At 43.2% G+C, this 15882-nt stretch overlaps 1 protein-coding gene across 2 annotated transcripts in view; it reads right to left on the bottom strand.

Moving 5' to 3' along the window:
* Nucleotides 1-270: 270 nt before the first annotated feature.
* The window catches only part of EPHX1 (epoxide hydrolase 1), a 37380-nt gene continuing 21768 nt past the window's right edge, over nucleotides 271-15882 (bottom strand). For both annotated transcript variants that reach the window (XM_063125598.1, XM_063125597.1), the window contains exons 5-9: nucleotides 14191-14320; nucleotides 12628-12842; nucleotides 10153-10261; nucleotides 3310-3435; nucleotides 271-532 (exon numbers count right to left, since the gene is read on the bottom strand). In XM_063125598.1, the coding sequence (XP_062981668.1) occupies nucleotides 319-532; nucleotides 3310-3435; nucleotides 10153-10261; nucleotides 12628-12842; nucleotides 14191-14320 (794 nt within the window). In that variant the 3' untranslated portion in view covers nucleotides 271-318. The remainder of the gene's footprint in view (nucleotides 533-3309; nucleotides 3436-10152; nucleotides 10262-12627; nucleotides 12843-14190; nucleotides 14321-15882) is intronic.

Below are 15882 nucleotides of genomic sequence, written 5' to 3'. Positions count from 1 at the left end.
TGGTTGCATATTCTGTAGATGTTTTTTTAAAAATGTAGTCATGCTGGTCTGTGAGGGTGCTGCTATATAAATAATAAAAGCTGGAACCTGAAACGTCCTCATTCACAGTTCTCTCAGAAACTACTAGCTCTTCATGAAGTCAACTTGGATGAGGGACAGAGCATGCACACGCAAGTGGAAACTGCTCTAAATGCAAAGCCTTTTCCTTGTTTATAATTTCAATAATTTCTGTATTGGGAAGGGAGGAATACAGCCCTGTAGGAATTTTCCTGCGGTGTTGGTTACAGCAGCCCACAAGCAAAACAAGTCATTTCTTCTTTATTTGGCAATGTTGCCCTTTTCTACCTTCTCCACAAACTGTAGAAAGTCTGCTGTGAAAAGCTCTGGTTCCTCCAAAGCCGCCTGATGACCACCTCTGGGCATGTAGTTGAATGAAATGATGTTGACACACTTCTGCTGAAGCCATGACCGAGGAATGTTTAAGGGGTCATTGGGAAATGAAGCAACCCCTGTAGGAACCTTCACAATGACCCTGCAAGGCAACCGAGAAACAGAAAAATCACATCCTGTTTCCCCAATGCGAAAGCCTTCTTCTAACACCGGGGTGGGGAACCTCAAGCCTGGGGGCGGGGGGGGGCGGGACGGTCAAATCCAGCTCTCCTGGCATCCCAGTCAGAAGTTTCCTAGATGGCCATACAGTATATGAGGGCTGTTGCTCCCCAATGAGTGATATTTGTAGGCATGATGTCCTGATTCTGGGAGGTGCCATGATATCATCATTAAGACTAAATCCCAATAAGACTAAATCCTGATAAGACAGAGACCCCGTGGGTTGGTGATTGCCAGGTCCAGGAACTGAGGTGTTTGCCTGTTCTGGATGGGGTTGCGCTACCTCTGAAGGAGCAGGTCCATAGTTTGGGGGTGCTCCTGGATCCATCTTCATCACTGGAGATCCAGGTGGCCTCGGTGGCCTGAAGCACCAATTATCAATTTTGGTTGGTATGCCAGCTACGCCCGTTTAAGGATAGCCTTGCCCCAGTCATTCATGCACTGGTAACCTCATGATTAGACTAGTGTAATGTGCTCTATGTGGTGCTACACATGTGTGTGGTTCGGAAGCTGCAGCTTGTGCAGAACGCAGCAGCCAGGGTGCTCATGAGGACACCTAGCTCTGCTCATATAAAACTTGTGTTAAAAGGACTGCACTGGCTGCCTGTTAGCTATTGAGCCACATATAAAGCTATGTTGTTATTCTACAAAGCCCTAAACAACTTGAGACCAGCATACCTAGCAGACCACCTTCCCTTATCTGCTGGATGACATTTACGATTGTCAGAGAAGGTCCTGCTTATCATTCCAAGAACGGTCTTCTCTGTAGTGGCACCCAGCCTCCGGAAAACCCTCCCTCATAAGGTTCAGGAAGCGGAAATCCTTCAAACGCCTCCTGAAAATGTATCTTTTTAGACAAGCTTTCCCTGGACTATAACTTATTCTGGTTTTATAGGACATTTTTTACATTTTTAAATCTTGATTTCTACATTACGTTTTTAATTGTGAACTGCCCAGAGAGCCTTGGCTGTTGGGCAGCATAAATATGTAAATAAAGCTAAGAGCCATGGATAGACAGGTTCTCGATTAATAGTGCCCACGGTTGGACAGACATGTCTTGTCATGTATAGATGTGCTACTGATGGAAGCTGGTGGCTCTGATGTTAGTGGGGCAGTGAACCCGATCCGGTCTTCGCACAGCTATTCAAGGCGCAAAACCCTGACTGGTTCTGTGTAAAACTCTTAGAGTTCTGGCTGAACCCAGAGCAGATTCACCGCTTCACTGACATCGGAGCCACCAGCTTGCCCATAGTTTTGCTTCTAATACAATGAAAGTGTGTTTCAAAAGATGGGAGAGAGAGAAATATTTCACACTTCAATTGCATCTCTTTGGGTTTCTACCTACCTAGCCAATAACTTTAGATTATTACAGAAACTGGAAATCCTCAAGAAGCTCAGTTGTGTAGCAAGCACATTTTCAGCCTCCAGAGAACTGAGTTGCCTCTGAGTATAAAAGTTTGCCATTCCCACTTTACCCAAAGTACAGTTTTAACCAAACTACAGTGCCATGAAAGAGTCTAAAATACTTAGTCCAGAATGGCACTGCACAGATGATTAATATAGTAATATAATAAATCATTTTACTAAATATATTATTTAGCTCAAACTGGATTTGGTCATTAACTCATTTTGTTTTCAACTGGTTTTTTTATTATTATAAAATTCCTAGAGCAGTTCTCAGTAGTGAGACTTTTCTACTGCAAGACTCTGCTAAGAATATGCTGTTGACTATGTAAAAAATAATGAGCACAACTGAAATAATTAAATGTATTTGTCCAAGAAATGTAAATGTGCCTAAGAGAAGTCTTTGCTGCAACTTGGCTTCTTGGACTTTCTTGGTACTGCTATAAACAGACATTAGAGTTGCGGCCTGCATGCAAACCAATGTGTTTATTGTATATTGTATTTTTATTGACCTTTAATATTGTATGCTTCAGACGCCTCGTCACCAAAAGGACTATATATCTTTTTGGTGCTAGGGGACAGAGTGCTGAAAGGGCCACACGCGCACACACACATATGTACACACATGTGGGGGGAGACGTATGTGCGCATGCATACACACACGCAGACACAGCAGTGGGGTGGTGAATCCATTCTGGGTTTCAGTCAGAACTCTAAAGGAGCTATCCAAGATATGAAACCGCCAGCCTCCACTGAGGCACACATGGGAGTAGTGGGACGTCCTGGTGTTGTCAGTGGCTGCACACCAGATGTGTACACACACACATGGGTGGGACAGAGGCACAACACACAGAATAGCTGTGCAGTGCAGATGCAGTGATGTCACCTGTGCTGAGCTACTGGGGTGAGGAGGCTTTAGTCCTTCCATACTCCTAGCGACCCCATATGCATAGCTGCTTTTGTGTTGCCACTAGCAGCGCAGAACAGTGATTTGAGCTAATCACGTTTGCTAAGGGAGGAGGCTGCAGCCTCCTTCCTACTCTGGAGACCCTGATCTGATCACTGTTCCTGTCCCGTTTTCTTCAGCAGGGGCAGCAGTTTTCATGTGGGGTTTTAGGAAGCTGTCAAAAAGAGCAAGGTGGGAGGGGCTCAGCCTGCAGGTTGTGTACCTCTGAGGTATATTTCTTGTCTGAACTTGGCACAGGTATAGTATACCAGAACAGGCCTCAAAAATTGTACCAGGACACAGGGTCTACGAAGAAATCCCATTCAAACGCGCAAAGAGGAATTTCTTACTTCTCATGTTTGTTTACGCCTCTGCCAATCCTTGCGTTCTCTTTGTAAAAGCGCATTGAAGTAGTAATGCAACCCGAAACCCAGTAGATCATGACGATGGTGAGAAGGTCATCCAAAGTGAACTTCCTGAAACATGCGTTTCACAAATAGGTACATCTCAGTTAATTTCTATATAAAGCAAATCATTGATTTTTGTTGTTGATGTTGCCATTAGTGGCTGGCAGGAAATAGAGGGCAATTCCCTTCCCCCACTACCCTTCATTCTTAACCCCTCCAGGTCCAGCCTGATCCACACAAATAGGTCATCATGGTTGTCACATGTGACACAATCCCAAGGGGCTTTGACAACAACTTTTTAGGCAGCACAGTTGCTGCTTCTTTCCAGAGCCCCTTTAGCTATTTGTGGCCCACCAGATGTTTTGGTTTACAACTCCAATGATCCCTAGCCAGAATAGCCAATGGTGAGAGGTTATGGGAGTTGTAGGCCAAAATAACTGAAGGGCCACCATTTCTGGAAGGGACAAGTTGAAAACTTGGGGCATTTGCTTTAGGAATGGCCTTTTTGCTGTGAACCAGTGTGGCAAATCAGGCTAACCTTCTATATTTGCAGTACCTTGGCCCTGATAGACAGTTAGGAAATTCAGTACTTAGATGATTCCAAGAGTATTCTAGATTGAAGAAATGGGATCCTGAGGGCCAATACAACTCAGCCTCTTCTTTGATGCCCCAGCCCGTCAGCTGGCCGTGATATTTTTGTCCAGACAGGCTTTTGAAGCTGATTTGCTGCTGAGGCAGGCTTTAACTGCTGGGTGCTCTTGATGTTAATATTATGATATTAATATATAATTATATATAATATATATAATTATATATTAATTATATATTATAATATATATATATATATATATATATATATAATAAAAATAATATATATTAATATATATAATTGATATTATTAGAATGTAAGCCTATGCGGCAGGGTCTTGCTATTTACTGTTTTACTCTGTACAGCACCATGTACATTGATGGTGCTATATAAATAAATAAATAAATAATAATAATAATAATAATAATAATAATAAATAATAAAGTGACTAAAGCACTGCTTGGATACAATCCAAAAAATGATAGAATGATCTCAATTCGAATTCAGGGTAAGCCATTTAACATCACAGTGATCCAAATATATGCCCCATCCACAGATGCTGAAGAAGCAGAAGTAGATCAGTTCTATGAGGATCTGCAGCACCTACTGGATAATACACCAAAAAGAGATGTTATTTTCGTTACAGGAGACTGGAACGCTAAGGTGGGTAGTCAAATGACATCTGGAATTACAGGTAAGCATGGTCTAGGAGAACAAAATGAAGCGGGACATAGGCTGATAGAATTTTGCCAGGACAACTCACTGTGCATAACAAACACTCTCTTCCAACAACCTAAAAGACAGCTTTATACATGGACTTCACCAGATGGCCGACACCGAAATCAGATTGACTACATCCTTTGCAGCCAAAGGTGGCGGACATCTATACAGATGGTAAAAACAAGACCTGGAGCTGACTGTAGTTCAGATCACGAACTTCTTATTGCACAATTTAGAATCAAACTAAAGAGAATAGGGAAGACCCACAGATCAGTTAGATATGAGCTCACTAACATTCCTAATGAATATGCAGTGGAAGTGAAGAATAGCTTTAAGGGTCTAGAGTTAGTAGATAGGGTCCCGGAAGAACTATGGACAGAAGTTTGCAACATTGTCCAAGAGGTGGCAACAAAAAACGTCCCAAAGGAAAAGAAAACCAAGAAGGCAAGATAGCTGTCTGCTGAGACACTGGAAGTAGCCCAAGAAAGAAGGAAAGCAAAAGGCAACAGTGATAGGGGGAGATATGCCCAATTAAATGCAAAATTCCAGAAGTTAGCCAGAAGAGATAAGGAATTATTTTTAAACAAGGAATGCACGGAAGTGGAAGAAGACAATAGAATAGGAAGGACAAGAGACCTCTTCCAGAAAATTAGAAACATCGGAGGTAAATTCCAGGCAAAAATGGGTATGATCAAAAACAAAGATGGCAAGGACCTAACAGAAACAGGAGAGATCAAGAAAAGGTGGCAAGAATATACAGAAGATCTGTATAGGAAGGATAATAATATCGGGGATAGCTCAGACGGTGTGGTCCGTGAGTTAGAGCCAGACATCCTGAAGAGTGAGGTTGAAGGGGCCTTAAGAAGCATTGCTAATAACAAGGCAGCAGGAGATGATGGTATCCCAGCTGAACTGTTTAAAATATTGCAAGATGATGCTGTCAAGGTGATGCATGCCATATGCCAGCAAATTTGGAAAACACAAGAATGGCCATCAGACTGGAAAAAATCAACTTATATCCCCATACCAAAAAAGGGAAACACTAAAGAATGTTCAAACTATCGGACAGTGGCACTTATTTCACATGCCAGCAAGGTAATGCTCAAGATCCTGCAAGGTAGACTCCAGCAATTTATGAAGGGAGAATTGCCAGATGTACAAGCTGGGTTTAGAAAAGGCAGAGGAACTAGAGACCAAATTGCCAATATCCGCTGGATAATGGAGAAAGCCAGGGAGTTCCAGAAAAACATCTATTTCTGTTTTATTGACTATTCTAAAGCCTTTGACTGTGTGGATCATAACAAACTGTGGCAAGTTCTTGGTGGTATGGGGATACCAAGTCATCTTGTCTGCCTCCTGAGGAATCTGTATAACGAACAAGTAGCAACGGTAAGAACAGACCACGGAACAATGGACTGGTTTAAGATTGGGAAAGGAGTACGGCAGGGTTGTATACTCTCACCTTACCTATTCAACTTGTATGCAGAACACATCATGCAACGTGCTGGGCTTGAAGAATCCAAGGCTGAAGTTAAAATCGCAGGAAGAAACATTAACAATCTCAGATATGCAGATGACACCACTTTGATGGCTGAAAGCGAGGAGGAGCTGAGGAGCCTTATGACAAAGGTGAAAGAAGAAAGTGCAAAAGCTGGGTTGCAGTTAAACCTAAAAAAACACCAAGATTATGGCAACCAGCTTGATTGATAACGGGCAAATAGAGGGAGAAAACGTGGAGGCAGTGACAGACTTTGTATTTCTGGGCTCAAAGATTACTGCAGACGCTGACTGCAGCCAGGAAATCAGAAGACGTTAACTTCTTGGGAGGAGAGCAATGACAAATCTTGATAAAATAGTTAAGAGCAGAGACACCACACTGACAACAAAGGTCCGCATAGTTAAAGCAATGGTATTCCTCGTAGTAACCTATGGCTGCGAGAGCTGGACCATAAGGAAAGCTGAGCGAAGGAAGATAGATGCTTTTGAACTGTGGTGTTGGAGGAAAATTCTGAGAGTGCCTTGGACTGCAAGAAGATCAAACCAGTCCATACTCCAGGAAATAAAGCCAGACTGCTCACATGAGGGAATGGTATTAAAGGCAAAACTGAAGTTCTTTGGCCACATAATGAGAAGACAGGATACCCTGGAGAAGAGGCTGATGCTAGGGAAAGTGGAAGGCAAAAGGAAGAGGTGCCGACCAAGGGCAAGATGGATGGATGATATTCTGGAGGTGACAGACTTGACCTTGGGGGAGCTAGGGGTGGCGATGGCCAACAGAAAGCTCTGGCGTGGGCTGGTCCATGAAGTCACGAAGAGCTGGAAGCGACTGAACGAATAAACAACAACAAGCTCTTGATGTCTTAATTTTATTGATGTGTTTTTAATTTATTGTTTTTGCATTTTATCTTCTATTTTATTGTTGTTAGACACCTTGGCTGTAATGTGTAGGGATAAAAATTTAATAAATAAGAACCCTGAAAAAAAATAGCATGGACATATTGTCAGGCAGAACTGGTCAACAGCTGGTTGGCTACTCTGTGAACAGAGTGCTGGACTAGATGGACCCATGGTTTGATCCAGCAGGGCTCTTCTTATGTTCTTATGTCCACAGCAGCACCTCCTCTCACTTGCTTTTAGTTGAAGGGTTTCAGTGTTCCCCATAACACCTTCACATTCCCATTTCCTTCACAAGGCTATAAATCCTATTCACACTTACCTGCTAGTCAGTCCAATTTAATTCAATTTGTTGAAGTCAATTCATTGGATTTGTTTTAGCTGCATTGAATTAAATGGGACTTGCTTCTGAGTAGGCATGTATAAGAATATGCCCTAAAATGACTGCTAACGTTTAAGCAAGGGGTAGGGACCTTTTTCCCAGTCCAAAGAGCAGATTTCAATCCAGGAAAGGTCTTGGAAGCCACATTCCTACTCAGAAGCAAGCATGACCACTAGCTCTACTCACAAGAAAGCAGGACATTTTAAGCAAATACACAGTTTCCCTAAGTCATGCAAAAGGAATGGAAGGAAGCAAGGAAAGTACTATGGGAAGACGCCACTCACAAAGCGCATGTCTACACGAAGGGTTTGCCCCGGGGTGGATTTGCCGTAGCGGCAGGTCATCTACATGGCACAGCCGCCATTGCGAAGCCATCCGGGGGCAAACCCCGGAAACGCTGCTGAAAAAAAGTTGGGAACTTACCCCAACATTTTTGGCAGCAGAGGCTTGTCACAGCCCATGGTGCCCCCTGATTGGTTGCCATGGTCTGGACAGGGAAAGGGCAGACCTCCAGGAGACCAGGAGAGCCCTGTGTGGTAAATAAATTTTTAAAAATGGGGGGAGGGGGAGGAGAGAAATGGGCCCTGCACCTATTTAAAAATAAAAAACGGGGGGGGGGGAGAGGAACAGGGCCCATTCTGCCCCCTTTTTAATTTTATTATCTGTGCAGCTGCGCAGATACAGATAAAATAAAAATAAAAATGGGAGGGGGAAGAATTGGCAGCCAGAGGGAGGACAGAGGGAGGAGAGGTGGTTCAGGCACCCTGTGGCCCTCTCTTCATCCTCCTCTGGCTGCCCCATTCCTTCCACATCCCTCCCGGTGCTCAGTGCTGTGGGGAAAGTTTGCACTTGCATGCCTTCCCATGCAGATGCCGGGAAGGAACGCAAGTGCAGGAGCCAGGGACCTTGTGGTCAGGGACAAGGATGCCATTTCTGATTTGGTTTTCCAAGATCTGTAGATGGAAGAATTTCATACTGGGGAGGGGAATGTGCAAATGCCATTTAGGGTGCTGTCATCACAGACAGGTAAAAAAATAATTCCTACATGGCTGGCTGAGGAAAGCTGGAAATTGTAGGGCATTTTCCCCCTGTCTAAACATGCATAGAATTGCACTCTTAAGCAAGGTGTGTGTTTTAAGAGCACTTCCTCTATCAGGTCCTCTGGATGGCTTACTGCAACATATAGAATCCTCTACCACTTATCATGATTTTCCCTAGTTTTGCTTTTCAGTTTTTTTGCTTAAAAAAAAAGGAGGCAACGAAATGATAACCTAGTAAATAAAATTCTTTTCTTTGTTTTAATAAATAAAAATGGCACAGCAGGGACAAACCTCTCTACCCAGTTCGTCTGAACTGCAAACAGAGTAGCATTGTTGTTAGAAAGCGCCGGTAAGGTGCAGGATTTTTCCGGTGTGTAAAGAAGCTCTAACACTAATGGACAGACACTGTAGGATTTATTAGTAGTAGTAGTAGTAGTAGTAGTAGTATCCTGCTTATTTCCTTTTTATTGTGAATATCCACAAAACAGAACAGAAAATCGATCGTGAAAAAGAAAAGAGGAAAAAACCCACATTACATATATAGGAATATCATCATATCATCATGTGTAACATTCATTAAAAAAAGGGAGAGATTATACATAGGTTGCAAGAAAAGCAGACCAGAAATCCATGTATTTATCCAGGTGCAAGTTGTGCCTATATAACACCCATTCAAAAGTTGATAGTGTTATTAGGTCCTCAATCTATTGCATTATAGATTGTGAGCATTTGTCCTTCTAACGTGCTAGTATGTCATGAGGGCCTTTAAGATCCATCTGTGCTGACCATGTGTTAACTATTTTGTTCTTTTCAGTCTTGTGAGCTAAATATAATTTACCTCAATGGCAATACTTGCAATTGCAATATCTGCTGGAATCTAGGTTTGGCCCAGCCTCAAGGTGGCTTTACAAAATTAAAATATATACAATTAAAACCTATAAATAGAAATATACAAAAGTTAAAAATATAATTAAATGTGCTTCTCTGTTAAAACATTTAAAATACAAATAACAATTTTTAAAAAGTCCAATGCATAAACAGAGGTCTACACTATTCACCAAAGGCCTGCCGGAACAAAAAAGTTTTTGCCTGGCTCCAGAACCACACCAAGGAGCGAGCCAGTCTAGCTTCCCTGGGAAGGGAGTTCCAGAGTCCTGGAGAAGCCACCAAGCAGGCCCTCTACCACGTTCCTTCCAGGCATGCCTGTGATGGTGGTGGGACCAAGAGAAGGGCCTCCCCTGAAGAACTCAAAGCACGGGCAGGCTCATAAGGGAGAATATGGTCTTTCAGATAACCTGGACCCAAGCTGTATAGAGAGCATGTTACAGTAACCCAAACGGGATGTAACTAAGGCTTGTGTACTTATGGGGATAAGTTTGGTGTGATCTCTTCTCCAGAAGGAAGCCAAACCCTGGAAGTGATAACCCTAGAACATCTCACTGCTTGGGGGAGGGGAGAGCGTGGAACAGTACCGTTGAAAAGGCAGCCATGTATTAGCTGACTCTAGGAATGCTGTTTACTTGTTGTTAAAAAGCTGCTCTGAATAAGCACAGGAAAGACAGAACATAAAAGCTTAAAATAAATGGATATATTAACACTTGGGGTGATTGAACCCAACCAGAAAATGTTAAATAATCTGGGGTGGGGAAAATGGTACCCACTTTTCTAGTCCTCCATCTTCTAGATAGCAGTAGTTGGGATCAGTGCCGACACAAAACTTCTCCAAGATGTATGCAGCCAATCCCACAGGAGAGTCATTGAAGGCATAGCCTAAAACAGAAAACACACACCAAGAGGTTCATTTTCATCCAGCATACTTTCAGCTATGCCCCCCTCCATTACACACACGTACACACATATACACTAAACACTGGGCCGGTTCACACGACACAGCCAGACCATCATGGATTATTTAACCCATGATGAGCTGTGGTGGCTGCCATTCTGAATATGCAACCCCTGACTGGGGTGATTAGGGGTTGTGCCATGTCATGTGAACCCAGCCACTGTGGGTTATTCCAGGGTTAAGCAATCCCTCCATAATCCTACTACTAATCCCCAATTGAGGGTTGCATATTCAAAACAGCAGCCACACATGCCCGACACACGCCATGGCTCATCGTGGATTATTTAACTTAAGATAACCTGCCATGTTGTGCAAACTGGATCACAGACTCCAGCTCTCTGAAACAGCAAGCACTTGATAAAACCCTAAATAAAGAGTTGCTTGGCAAGTTGCTTTGTAAGAGGATATAGCTAGGAAGGCAGATAGATAGATAGATAGATAGATAGATAGATAGATAGATAGATAGATAGATAGATAGATAGATGCACTAGCAGATATTCCTGGCATTACTTGGGTCCCCGAATAATGTTAATCCACTTCCCTCCACTCGTTGCTGATGTTGCTCCTCACTGCTCTCTTGAGGAGTAGCACCACTGAGAAGTGGAGGGAAGCAGCTCTCAGTGAATGGGACAGCTCTGGGCAAGGCATGCTGGGATGTATAGCCATTTCAGAAATCTTGGGTGATCACCCATGTGGTCACACACGATCACCTGAGAACTCTGAAATGCCTACACCTCTCAGCATGCCTTCGGTGGACTGCAGGTGCCCCCCATCCTCTGAGAGGCACTTCCTCGAAAGCTGCCGGGGTATCTCCCCTGCTTTTGCCTGTTATATCCACAATGACATAATAGGATTAATCTTTAGCAGAATATAGCACAGAGGTGTGCCAGTTTGCAACTTTGCTTCCTAATGTATGTAGATATGTTAAAGTAGGGACCACATAACCCACAGCTGAGAGCTGCCTGCCAACTGTATGCATTTACCCAAAAAGGAAAAAAAAAAGCGCTGTTCATCAAACCTATCCACTTGACCTCAAAACAACTGCCCGCTTCTTGCACACCTCCCATTCTTCACATGGCTGTATCGCATGGAAGCATGCAATAAAAATGTGGGATGCAGTAAGACAGTCTTTGACGTGCACAGCCATGCCTCAGAAATGAAAGGGACTCTGAGTGCAGATTGTACCAAGGGAGCAGTTGATGGCAAAGATCTCTGATGGAGCTCCTGGACAGCCACTGCAAGACAGAGGGCCTCTCTAAACAAGCGGCTTATAGCACGCTCTTGACTGGCCGCTCACGGAAGTTTGCAGGTCATTTTGACGACTTCATCAATCTCCTGCTTGTCTCTCGCTCCTTCCCCCAGTTATTCTGTTTTTAAAAAAACCTTGGATAGCCTGATTCTTCTGAAATATCTTGGGATTTCCTACCATGTGCAGCTGAAGCTACAAAACACCCACTAGAGGGCACTATGTGGACAGACATGGTGTCGTGGGGCAGCAGTTTGATAGCTCTTTCCCCTGATAAATAAATAATCTCAAAGAACATGTGAGCTAGATGGCTCATGATGCTTCTTTTCCCAAGCTAGATCACATCCTTCCAGCACAACTTCTTGCAAAATTTAGATGACACCCACAAGATTTACAAGTCATGAGATATCAAGAAAGAACATACAGGTGCAACAGTGGAGGCTGGTGGCTCCGAGGTCAGTGGGGTGGTGAATCTGCTCTAGGTTTCAGTCAGAACTGGTCAGAGCTCTAAAGGAGCTCTCCAAGGGGCTTTGGATTGATTCTGACTAAAGCCTGGAGCGAATTTACCACCCCACTGACCTCAGAGACACCAGCCTTCACTGGCTACATGTCCTTCTCTATTTCAGGCTCTGATGTGGGTCAGTGGGTCTCTGGGCTGCTCCGAGTGCTGATGGTGCTTGCCTCCACCTGGGTTCTGCTTGTGCATTTATAAATAAATCAAATATTACAGTATTCAACAGTGTCCATCTGTTGCACTAGCAATTGCTAGTTACAGTTGAGCAAGCATTAGTTTCTGTTATCTTATCATCATTAACACTAGTGGATGGACAACACTGGATACTTATGGGGATAGGTTCCCTGTGATCTCTTCTCCAGAAGGAAACCAAACTCTGGTAGTGCTGCCCCTGGAAAACCTTGTCACATGGATGTGTGGGGAGCGTGGAACATTACCGTTGCAAAAGCAACCATTTATTGGCTACCCCTAGCAATGCTGTTTATTTGCCAAGACCATGAAGTGAACCACTAAGAGTGAAAGAGTATTACCAATGGTGTCGGGCTTTGTAGCTTGTATGTGAAAATAGGCGGTCTCCCTCAAGAACTTGTAGAAGACTTTTTTTTTCAAAGGAAACATCCGTTCGACATCCTCAGCCTGGAAACCGAATAGTCGTGGAAAATACTGTCCCAATAGAAGGGATAGAAGCTGCTTAAATCCTACAGTAGTCACTGTTGTCATGTTTATGTGCAGGCCTTTCACATGTCTGAAATAATTTTAAAAGAAGAAGTTAGATCCAGTGATCAAATACAGCAGAAGGTAAACACCTGCTCTCACTTTAAGTACACTTTCAGCAAACAAAAATGATTGTTTGTGAGAATATAGCCTCTGAACATAAATGCTTCAACTCAGCAATAGTACATATTTCAACACTCAATACGTTTTAGATGCTTCATAAACGATGACAGGGAACATGTTCATGACCCAAATGGATACACAAAAAATATGGTAAAAGAGAATGTTTCAGAAAAATGTTCACTGAGGCCCAAATAACTTATGAGGGATGCATAGCCACCACCAACCTTTGAGGTTTTATTGTGAGCTTGTGATCCCTCACATATGGTAGTCTGTGGGTTCTTAACAGATTGTTGTCATCCTCCAGAACCTGTCCCATGCTTTGCAACCATTATCAAGGGTGGTGTTTTTTTCCTAACCAGGAGAGGCTGTTATTTTTCAGAATGGTGTTATAGAATCCTTGTGTATTTGCACAATTCTACTGTACCACAGCACTACTTATTGACTGTGTATTGGAACATATCGAAAGGCAGGGGAAAAAAACCCATAGAAAAAAAACACATGTAAAGGAGCCAATCTTAAATCCTGCGAAGAATCCAGAAGAAGACTCAGAATGGCATAAGCTGGGTGGATTTTCGCATTTCTATAACATCGCTATGGCCTCCTACTGCTGTCCCACAATAGCAACAATCTCTTTACATGGGGGAGAAGCAGTAATGACCACGTGGCTCATTCAGGGGCTGTTTTTATTATGTTGCTTTTCCTGCACACAGCAGGAAATGGCGGCTCATTCCATTTTAACTTGTCTTTTTTTAAAAAAAAAACCACGGATCTATTTTGCAACAGAAAAACGAGTGGAAGGAGCGGGAGGCACGCAGGAGGCAGATGTCATCATCTCAAGGATGTGTGAACATCAGTAAGCAGCCAATAGCAAGTGTGCAATAAAACGCTCATCTGATGACGCCCTCAGTAAATGTGCTGGTGAAAGCCTCATGTGGAAAAACCCTTTGTCTCCCTGATAATATTCAGTCAAAGAAGACATATAACATCTACATTTCAGGATCTAGGATTTGATAGAGTAAGACGACAGAAATGAGTCTGATTACTGCACTCACTTCTAGTAAGAAAAATTAGAATTAAAAAGCCTCTATGAACAATTTATCTCTCGCTCGTTCCAGTTTAGATCAGCAAAATAATCTAGTTTATAGCAGAATACTGCAATGCTCAATCTAAATAGGGTGAAGACACCACATTTTTACGAGGTGCTTAAATAATAAACCTGTTTGCATTTTGCTGATCAAGAAGATGAATCCTCTCACCTTGGAGCTATCTGAGCCAGATTGACAGCGGTTATCGCGCCCCAATCCCCTCCTTGAGTGTAGAATTCACGGAAGCCCAGTCTGAGCATCAGTTTATAAAAGACCCGAGCACAGCATACAGAATTAAACCCTGCAAAGAGAAAGAAATTAGTAAGGGTGACTACCTTTTTTCAAGTACAAACACATTCCATCCAACACTTATTTCTAGCTAAGATTGTCAGATAGTAATTTCCCCTCCCTCAAAGAACACTGAGCAAAGAAATGTTGACAGGTACTTGCAACATTCTGCAGGTGTGTCTGTCATCATCATCACCATCACCATCAACATCTCTTACTCACACTCTGCCAGTAAGGACAATAGTTTTGGATACCATAGTTAAAGTAGTTCCATTAGTAGACGTGTCCAGAACACAACAACTTGTTTAGTTCTATTGGATGATTTTCACTTGTTGAGGCCCAAGGATGTTGGCAATAGTGCTTGGCCAACTCCGGTCCACCATGCGTGTACTTGACCCTTGCCCTTCATAGCTTGTTACATTTAATTAATAGGGATGGGGATGTCCAGCTGGGTCCAGGAGACCATAAATTACTCCTTGATAATGGTTACTCAGGGGGCTCATCTACATCAAGCAGGATATTCCATTATGAAAGCAGTAAGAAAGTGATATATAAAAGGTAGAAGCCACACTACTGTTTTATAGCTGTATTGAAGTGCACTGCAGGATCTGCACTACTTCTCATTGGCGTGCAGACAACAGGTTCAAGGGGTACAGTTGAACACTCTAATCTGCCGCTGCCATGTTTGCCCCGCCCGCGCTGTGAGCAACTTGAGGTTGAGGTTGAACACTCTGGCGTTCGGAGCTGCAGGGCTTTGCTATCATTAAATTTACCCCCTTCCCTCCCAGAGATCAGTATCTCTCTTGGCTGTTTTCTGCTGCGTTCTCTCTCTCTCTCTCTCTCTCTCTCTCTCTCTCTCACACACACACACACACACAAGAAAAACTATTTAATTTCATGTATGAACTTGGTCTCTCTAAAACGGAGGAGATAGGAGTCCTTCTGTGCAAGGAAAGGGTTAATGCATAGCTCACTTAACCCTTGCTTGCCTGGCCAGCTCCTTCTGAGCAGGTGCAGTTTGCGTCCATGGCGGGAGCAGCAGCGTGTCCTGTCTCCTCGAGGCGCAATGTGTTTGGTCGGAGGGCTCCAGAGACAGTTTCAAAAATATCAGCAGCAACAGGAGCCTGGTATGTTCTTATTGCTATTTTTGTTTGTTTGTTTGTTCATGGTTGCTGATCTCCTCTGTTCACTTTTGTTTCAGCAAAATCCATTCCCATCATAGTCCCATCTTTTCATGGAGTTGGATGGCTCATGATGCTTCTTTTCCCAAGCTAGATCACATCCTTCCAGCACAACTTCTTGCAAAATTTAGATGACACCCACAAGATTTTCAAGTCATGAGATATCATGAAAGAACATACAGGTGCAACAGTGGAGGCTGGTGGCTCCGAGGGCAGTGGGGTGGCGAATCTGCTCTAGGTTTCAGTCAGAACTGGTCAGAGCTCTAAGGAGCTCTCCAAGGGGCTTTCAACCAGATCCCCAGTAAATGTGTTTAGGATAGGTGCCTTTTTGTGCTTTACAGTGCAGGGGTGGTGGTGGAGAAATTTTATAGCAAAAAAATAGTATTCAGAGTCT

Source organism: Elgaria multicarinata, chromosome 4 (genome assembly GCF_023053635.1).
Source record: "Elgaria multicarinata webbii isolate HBS135686 ecotype San Diego chromosome 4, rElgMul1.1.pri, whole genome shotgun sequence".
NCBI lineage: Eukaryota > Metazoa > Chordata > Lepidosauria > Squamata > Anguidae > Elgaria > Elgaria multicarinata.
Note: the sequence above shows the minus strand (reverse complement) of the source record. Positions and strands in the feature narration are given on the sequence as shown.